The 9,802-nt window shown below is 34.5% G+C and overlaps 1 protein-coding gene across 1 annotated transcript; it reads left to right on the top strand.

Moving 5' to 3' along the window:
* Nucleotides 1-3,921: 3,921 nt before the first annotated feature.
* LOC132182476 (alpha-dioxygenase PIOX) lies at nucleotides 3,922-9,453 on the top strand. The gene is given in 11 exon segments (XM_088516570.1): nucleotides 3,922-4,044; nucleotides 4,231-4,494; nucleotides 6,893-7,042; nucleotides 7,173-7,301; nucleotides 7,304-7,311; nucleotides 7,468-7,681; nucleotides 7,781-7,926; nucleotides 8,174-8,401; nucleotides 8,494-8,696; nucleotides 8,792-9,035; nucleotides 9,123-9,453. Coding segments are annotated over 11 exon segments (1,935 nt in total). The 3' UTR covers nucleotides 9,349-9,453.
* The last annotated feature ends 349 nt before the right edge of the window (nucleotides 9,454-9,802 follow it).

Below are 9,802 nucleotides of genomic sequence, written 5' to 3'. Positions count from 1 at the left end.
AATTGGAGTGGCTCCAGCCACCCCCTGGCCGATCTGAGGGTGGCCGAACCACCCCCTTGGCCAAGGGGGTGGTTCGGCCATCCCCAAAAGGCCAAAAAAAAAAGAGAAGGGGGATCGAGTGTTTTGGGGGTGGCCGGACCACCCCCCCCCTCCCCAAGGGGTTGGGGTGGTTTTGGCCACCCCATACCGGCCGTATGGGTTGGGGGTGGTCCGGCCATCCCCAAAAGCACCCGATCCCCCCCCCCCCCCTCTTTTTTGGCCTTTTTGGGGTGGTCCGGCCCACCCCCTTGGCCATGGGGGTGGTCGAACCACCCCCAGACCAGCCAGGGCATGGCTCCAACCATCCCCTTGGCCAAAAATGGGGTGGTCCTGGAGCCACCACGATTTCGTTTTTTTTTTTTTTTTTTTTTTTTTTTTTTTAAATATTATGCTCAAAACGAAGTTGTTTTGGGTTGGGTGGTGATGTATTTTTTAAACCCAAAACGGTGTAATTTTGGTTGAGAGTAAAATGAGCATAAAAAGTCAAATTATTTGACTTTAACGTTAAAAACTAACAAAATGGTTCAAAGTAAGAGCAAACCAAAGTTCAGGGAGCCTAAGTGAGAGTTTTGGTAATTCAAGGGGTACTTGTCAAATCGGTTGAAAGTTCAGGGGGGCTTACTGAAGTTCCAAAAAAAAAAAAGAGTTAAGGGACATAGTTATTTGGAGCATTTTTGGCCAACAAAAAGGGTTCCTATTGATTTCGCAACGCTTGATTAGAGGCACTTGAGACACGACAATTTTTATGGCGACTAGAATTTAAGTTTGAGATATTTTTTAAAAGAATTGACGTGCCCCATTTTTTAAAAGGGGCCGCTTAGTGGTAAAAAACGCACCCTTTTAAAAAAAGGGAGCGCTTGCCTAGGAAACGCCCTCATTCTAAAAATGGGTGCTCAGGTGGGCAAGCGCCCCTTTCATAAAAGGGGGCGCTGACATGTAAAGCGCATCTATTTCTATATGGGAATATTTTCACATCGCGAAGCGCCTGCAATAATTAATATATGGAGAAAATGTTTTCCCCATGCAATCCATATATATTTTTTATTTTCTCCTGATATACAATACGCAATACAATATTGTATTGCATATTTTCTCCATAAATATTGTATTAATCCATAAATATTTTCTCCATTCATCAATCTCATACAATCTTATATATATCTTATATATATCTCACAGTACATATCTAATCCATATATACAATCTCATATCTCATAAGACATCTAAATCCAAAATGATGATATCATAAACACAAAGTGTACATCTTAAAGAGTTAACAAAAATTGTACCATACATATGAAATAAAATATTCACAACGATATCATAAACACAAAGTGTATCACCTCTTAAAAGAGTTTACAAAAATTATATATTGCATATGAAATAAAATATATAATGGGTTCGCTTAGCATTTGGCGTCAAATACATACCCAACCTAACAGGTCAAGTAAACGTACATCACTTAATGATTACCTGCAAATGATAAAACCAAAAATAAATAAATAAATTACAAACCTATATCTAACTATTTTGAAAGTGCAAACCTATATATAACTAGATTATAGTACAAGTGACTAAGATATGAAGATCTACACATACTTTGTGATGATCCATAATGGTCGCCTTCTGCATCAGCTGCATGCTCATCTTCATTTGTTATCCATTCTTACCTATATATAAATAGATGCAAATGTATATTATGCAATCATATATATGTTCTTAAGTCAACTACAATGTGGAAGTAACATTTTTAATTATGAAAATGTAAATATAACTAATATAATGTAATTAAGGTTAATTACCCGGTCGCCTCCAATAATTAATATATAGAAAAAATGTTTTCAAAAAAAAAAAAAAAAAAGTGTCTAAAACTACACTTTATGGTCTCTTAAAAGTACAAAATCATCAAGTATCGAATCTAAATCATATTTTGTATAATGAAATGCTACAAGCAGGCTATCTATAACAAGTGGTGCTTCAAATGTCTAAAAGATCCCACACATGTTTTAGGAAATAAATTTATCAAAGATTGCCCAAGTCTCCATGATAAGATAGTTGAGTTAGTTAGGTCTTTCCTTTATAAGGAAACTAGCTGCTCAAACACAATTCATTATCATTGATCTTGCAAATATCATTACTATAAATGTGAAGCACTATAAACCTACATTTACACTAAAGTGTATCACTCTCATAATTCTAAACCAAGATGCTAAGTCATATGTACACACCGTAGAAAGCCTGAAAGGGCAAAATTTGGGCTTCCCTCTTCGTTCACACTTCAAAAGATATGCACCCTTCTTTATGGATACAATTGCCTGTACATAAATCGTTATTATGTGAAGATTTTTGGGTTGTTATTATAAGGCTATATGAATAATAATTTATTGAAAGAAAAGGGCAGAGCCCTCGTACTCAAAAAAACTATAACCACCCTAAAAGCGTGGTGATGCACTGATGCTGATCCCGTGATGGACCTTTAATATTTTATTTTATTTTATTTTTTTATGGACGTTTGCTTATATTTCAGAAATGAATAATGATAACAGGTTTTTTAAAAACTGTTTGGAGAACAAAAACGAAATTTACAAAAACTAAATATTTAATAGAGTAATGTTATTTTAAAGCCAAATCATAGTTTTGTTTTTTGTTTTTTGTTTTTTTTTTTTTTTTTTTATAAACTTTTGGGTTAATTAGTTTACAGTGGATGGATGCTCATGAGCTCTTCACACTCTGTTAAACTATTCTATGAAATGATTTGATGGTTCGAGAGGTCCATTGGTAGTGATATAAATGAGTACTTGAAGAAAAATAGTAAAACAGAATATAAAAAAGTGGAAGCCTGGGTAATTAACAAACTGAATGAATTTTATCATTAATGGTTTATTATAGGAGAAACTTCACTGAAGACCTCCGAACTTTCACCCGTTTTGAAATACTCTCTTTAAACTTTAAAATCTCTCAATTTAGTCTCCTAGACTTTCAATTTATTTCAATTTGGACCCCTTCGTCAGATTTTAAATGTCACATGACGTTTATACACCTGACTTTTGTATAAAATTTCAACTTTCAAAACATTTTTTTATTTAAAACAAAAAACAAAAATTAGGGATATTTTGGTCTTTTTTTTTGAATTTTTAACAGTTAAAATTAATATAAGGGTTCAAATTGAGAGCAATTGAAAGTTTAGGGGACTAAATTGAAAGATTTTAAAGTTTAGAGGTATTTCAAAACATGTGAAAGTTTGAGGGTCTTTAGTGAAGTTTTCCCTTTATTATAAGACCACCATTGGTGGTGGTTCAATAGTCTCAAAGAAATTCTTATGAGCTCTAGGCATGTACTAAGACATGAGTTTGAATCTCCACAATGAATAATCACTTATATAAGTCTGATTAGTATTAGCTACTTTAGGAATACGTTGATGTCCTGGTTGGTCTAGGTTAGGTTATATATGGCTCAATTGATCTTGACAGAACGCCTATAGTTCCTACGTACCGTCTTGGCCCCTCCTGAGCAATTCTTAGCAAGTAAATATTATCATGATAACATTCTCGTAGAGTAGTCATATTTGGTCGCTCTCTTTTGTTCTTTTTGCTAAAAAAATAATAATAATAATAAAAAAAAAAAAAGTAGGGGGTGAGGTGGCATGTTAAAGTAGAAATTTGATTTTCAAAACTTTGACCTATAAAAGTCATATCAGCCCCAAGTTCCGCCGCTTGTGAATTGTTCAAAAAGGGTGCATGTATATTATAGTTAACTAATACTGGCCGCCTCTCGATCATCGTTTGACATTTTTGCACGAAGGACGAGTGGACGACGTCCCTCCATTTGGTATATATATATCTCAAAGAAAGAGTAGTAATTGTATGCAATTAAGCAACGACAATGTTGTCTGTAGTAATGACATCCCTGAGGGTTCTTCTAACAGCTCCTTTCCATCGATTCATCCATGAAGACTTCCATGAAGCTGTTGCCAAGATGACTCTCATAGACGCTTTCCTCTTCCTTGTACTGTCATTAATGTTCATAAGCTTGTGCAATATTATATATGATTATCATTCTTTTTTGTTTCTAAAAATGCCAAGATCGACATGCATGTAGACATATATACAGTACTCTTTAATTAATTAGCGTATGTTTCCTTTTATGGGAGGAATTAAGACATTAATTAATGACGTTATCTTTTTCATGCAGATTGTGCACTCCATTGATAAGCTGGGGATATGGCACCGCTTACCAGTGTTCTTAGGTCTGGCTTATCTCGGTATTCGCCGGCACCTTCATCAGGAATACAATTTAATCAACGTTGGTAGATCTCCGGTAGGTGTTAGATTTAATCCCGGGGATTATCCATACAGGACAGCTGATGGAGAACACAACGATCCCTTCAATGAAGGTGCAGGTAGTGAAGGAACTTTCTTTGGCAGAAACCTTCTTCCAGTTGATCAAAAGAACAAGGTATTTGATATTTCTCCCGTTGGGACAATATAAGACTCGCACGTACATCTCGATTTTTAATTTTGAAAATTCGAAAATTAATTTTACTATCATTTTAATTTTTTAAACCCCAAAACTTGTCATTTTTTTATTAAATAAATAATATAAATGATATGAGATACAATTATGTTAACGAGCTCGTTTGGCAACCCTTTTTAAAAGGTGCTTTTTCATTTTTTTTGTTATGAAAGGTGAAAGTTGTCCTTAAATGTTTTACGTACGTGTTGAGTTCTTTGAAAATATTCTTCTTTTTTTTTTATAAAAAAATAAATAAATAAATAAATGCAAAAAGTTATCTTAAAGATTGTTGCCGAATGAAATCAAAAGCAAAAAAAAAATTAAAAACAAAAAAAGAATTAAAAACTATTAGGAGGAAGAAGAAGAAGATAAGATACGATTTTTTTTATTAAAAGAGAAAAAAGAGAGGGTTTGATCATGATGGACTCACCCCACTATACTTACCCCCGTGGCCGGGTTACCCAAATACAACAATTGGGTTATGCCTGACCACTATATATGCATGGTTGGGTGCATGAGAGCTCGACCTTGACGCACCCAATATTTAAACAAGGCCGGCCGGCCGTGGCTGGTTGCAGTGGCGTATACACGCGGGACGCCCTCCTCTACAAAAATCCTAAAAAAAAAGTTTACACCTGTAATTTTGAGGTTTTTTAAGCCCTCTTACTCTTTCAGCCCCTACTATTTTTCTTTTTTCTTATTCTTCTTCTTCATTTGCTTAGAGAAAATAAAAAGAAAAGAAATATGTAGCAGATCTTAAATGAGAATTCTGATTTTGATTTTCTCTTCTTTTCCTGTTTCTTTTTTGGTTGGCTTCTCTCTTCTTCAATTGATTATTCTAAGACTTGCACTTGATTCACTCTCTCAATACATTTTCTGGACATGAATTTGAAGAAGAAAGGTGAAAGGCTTTTGTTTAAATGTGAGAAATGAAAAATAAGGAGAAGATGCTGATAGGCGTGGGTATCAAGGGTGTTAGCTGGCGTGTCAGTCCCTAAGCCATAAGTCCATAGCCACTAAATTTCACTCTCTCAAAGTCTTTCATCTCTCGAAGACCCACTTTCCTTTTCTTTTGTTTTTTTTTTAACCCACACAGGTGGCATTTCAACCACTTAAACTAATCTTCTTTTCTTATTAGTATGTTTTTGCTCTAGAAAAGATATTAGATGTTAGTGTGAAAGACAATATCTTTAAAAAAAAATTGCATATTATTGATAGATAATTAAATATTGGAAGTAATTAATTGAAATACAATATTGTGTTTTAAATAAATATTTATATATGTTGGTTTTTGGGTAAATCAGAGTAATGCTATAAGTAAGATTTATGTCGTTCTCTTATTTTTAAAGGTACATAGATTTTTTTTTTTTTTGACATGAAAAGTATATAAATTTTAAAATTACTATTAAATTTGGAATGAATCACTATTAATTTTTTATATAATACATCATATTTTGGGGATAAAATAGAGATATAATCTTACTACAGTGTTTCTTGATCAAATAAACAATATTAAAATATAACATTATATTATATTAATTAATTATTAATCCCACTTTCAGCCTCTTCAAAAAAATATCTTAGCTCCGCCACCGGCTGGTTGAGAGCTCGACAATGATGGGGTTGGGTCGCATCTAGCCATCATCATGGCTAGCTGCATGGATATATATGGCTTCAGATGTATAAATCAACTTCATTTTTTTTTCTCCTTTTCTTGTGTTTTTAATTTTTTTTTTCAACTTTTTTTAAAGGAGAGTATATTTTCATATTAATTTTATCATTTTTTTAGGAAAAAAAAAAGATAAAAATATCAGGACTTAAAATGATTGTAAACTCGGATGTCAAATTTAAAAAATTGAAATCCGAAGTTTTAATATAAAGAGACGAAAAACACACGTGGTCCTACCAATTTTTTCCGAGTAAATAACTAAATATTATCTCATATGTAATAAAAAAAAAAAAAATGGTTCCATATAGATACACACTATACATGCTTATATATATACAGGGACGGAGCGAGCTTTCAATTTAGGGAGGGACCAATTGGTAAAAGATACCTAATTTTATTTATTTATTTTTTTGCCTTAATTTTTTTTTTCTTGTAATTTTGGGGGGACCAAAGCCACTTCCAGTCCCTCTAAATCTGTCTCTGCTTATATATATGATCACGTAGCTTAATATACGCATGAAAATTTTTAAATATTTATTACTTCAAATTATAATTACGATAATTTGCTGTATGTGAAACTCTAACTAGTAAAAGTTATAAGAAATCTAAAAGAGTTTCAATAATTTATGTTATGAATAATTAATTTAATTTGGATGATATGTGCGCGCGCAGCTAAGGAAACCAGATCCAATGGTGGTGGCCACAAAACTTCTTGCGCGGAGAAAATTCACCGACACAGGGAAGCAATTCAACATGATTGCTGCTTCTTGGATTCAGTTTATGATACATGATTGGGTTGACCACTTAGAGGATACCAATCAGGTTTGCTTTCTATATATATATTGAAATTAAACACTTTGTTTTTTTTTTTTGTGTCAATAATAAATATATGTTTATTTATTTATGTGCATATATATAAACATGTTCTTTAATTTGGACAAAATTATTGTAGATTGAGCTGATTGCACCTAGAGAAGTTGCAAACCAATGCCCCCTCAAGTCTTTCAAGTTCTACAAGACAAAGGAGGTTCCAACTGGCTTTTACGAGATTAAGAATGGGACATTGAACATTCGTACACCATGCCATGGTGGTAAGAAACTTTTCGTAATCAAATTTAATTTTTTATTTGTTGGTGTAATAAATGTAAGAATATAAATTAAAAAATTAAATTAATTTCTTCCCTAGACAAGTGATTATATATTTAAAAAATTTGCATGTCTCTAACAAGAATGATGGTGAATATCAGGGATGGAAGTGCTATATATGGGAGCAATGCAGAGAGGTTGGGAAAGGTGAGAAGTTTCAAAGATGGGAAGCTCAAAATATCACCAGATGGCCTTCTTCCCCATGACCAAGATGGCATTGCTGTGTCCGGAGATGTTCGTAATAGTTGGGCTGGCGTCTCTACATTGCAGGCCCTCTTCATTAAAGAACACAATGCTGTCTGTGACACCCTCAAGGTATATTGGATCAGCTGTTCGTAGCATGTGAATATTTACCACTTTTCATGCGACCATACATCATGAGCTCAAAACAGCCTCATTTTAATGATGTTTCAGAAGGAATATCCAGAGTTTGGTGATGAAGAATTATATCGTCATGCAAGGCTGGTGACATCAGCAGTAATTGCTAAGATCCATACAATAGATTGGACAGTGGAGCTCCTCAAAACTGATACATTGCTTGCTGGGATGCGCGCCAACTGGTATTCTTCCCCATATCTCTCTCTCTCTATATATATGATTAATACTAAAAGAAAAATGCAAAATGGTGGTTTTTAATTCATTTTCATAATATCTATTAAGGCAACCGAAAATGAAAATTTTGTTCACAAACTTAAATGCAACCTCTATGGTTCAACTATTGAATGATTGCAAACACAAACGGATGATCCAAAATGCAACCTTATAATGGTTATATGATGGTACATACTTTCTGAACATCTATTTCAGGTATGGGTTGTTGGGTAAGAAATTCAAGGACACATTTGGTCACGTTGGAGGAGCCGAATTGGGAGGTTTGGTGGGTCTAAAGAAACCAAATAATCATGGCGTTCCCTATTCTTTGACTGAGGAGTTTGTTAGTGTTTATCGCATGCACTCGCTTTTACTCGATCATCTTAACCTCAGGGACATCTCAACCGCACCAGGACCGAACAAATCTCCACCGTTGATCGAAAAGTATAACCCTCTTGATTTAACTGATCAGCATCAAAATTAGACCATTCAATTTTTATGGAAATTGTTTTGTCCTAATTATTTTTGTATTTCAGGGTTCCTATGGCAAATTTGGTAGGTATTAAGGGAGAAAAGGTTTTGGCAGAAATTGGGTTCACAAAGCAACTGGTTTCAATGGGCCACCAAGCTAGTGGGGCCCTAGAGCTTTGGAACTATCCTACGTGGCTCAGGGACCTTATACCACAGGAGGTGGATGGCCATGATAGGCCTAATCATGTGGACCTACCAGCTCTTGAAGGTAGTATTAGCTAATCTGGATCGTTTATTTAATTGATTTAATTACCAATTTATATTCAATGTGAAGCAAGCTTATTCTTAGCCTCCATGATGCAGTTTATAGGGACAGAGAGAGGAATGTCGCAAGGTACAATGACTTCCGTAGGGCCCTACTATTGATACCCATTTCAAAATGGGAAGATCTGACGGATGACAACGAAGCGATTCGAGCTCTGGAAGAAGTGTACGGTGATGATGTTGAAGAGCTTGATTTACTTGTGGGCCTCATGGCAGAGAAAAAGATCACAGGGTTCGCTATTAGTGAGACAGCTTTTGTAATATTCTTACTAATGGCATCAAGGTAATAAAACAAATCCAATAATTGTAATGAAATTAAATAAGGGAATCGTGTGTGATGATTAACTTGGTTGGGCATTCATGCGTGCAGGAGGCTGGAATCAGATAGGTTCTTCACAAGCAATTTCAACGAGGAGACGTATACAAAGAAAGGATTTGAATGGGTAAATAATACAGAGAACCTGAAAGATGTAATTGATCGTCATCATCCAGAATTGACGAAGAAATGGATGAATTCTACGAGTGTTTTCTCAGTCTGGGATTCACCTCCAAATTCTCACAATCCAATCCCACTCTATCTGCGAGTTCCTAAGTGAATCCCATATTATAGCAAATCCTATTATGTATTATTTGGAATAATGAAGTTGTATATTGAGTCTGTCTTAATTTACCCTCGATCTACTTGGAAGGGCAAAATGTTCGTGCAACTACTTTAATAAACCATAAGCTTATTATGTCTAATATTACCTAGAAATATTAAACTGATACATTTGTTTATCATTTTTCCCAAAGATGACATCTTTACAAAAGAACAAAATTTGAGCACAAATATGGTCCCAAATCCAATCACCTATGTTGTCTATTTGTACACGGTATTCACGTTGCACATCTGTACGTATCTCTCTCTCTCTCTCTCTCTCTCTCTCTCCAACATGGGAAAACCAGCAAACACAACCCCTAACAACGTGGCCAAACATTAGCCATTGGGTCTGTCTGGCTGCCGAGAAAAGAAATACAAATTAATTTTTTTTTTTAAAAAAAAAAAGGGAG

The sequence above is a fragment of the Corylus avellana genome, chromosome 5 (genome assembly GCF_965113065.1).
Source record: "Corylus avellana chromosome 5, dhCorAvel1.hap1.2, whole genome shotgun sequence".
NCBI lineage: Eukaryota > Viridiplantae > Streptophyta > Magnoliopsida > Fagales > Betulaceae > Corylus > Corylus avellana.
This window is presented reverse-complemented; position numbering and strand designations above follow the sequence as displayed.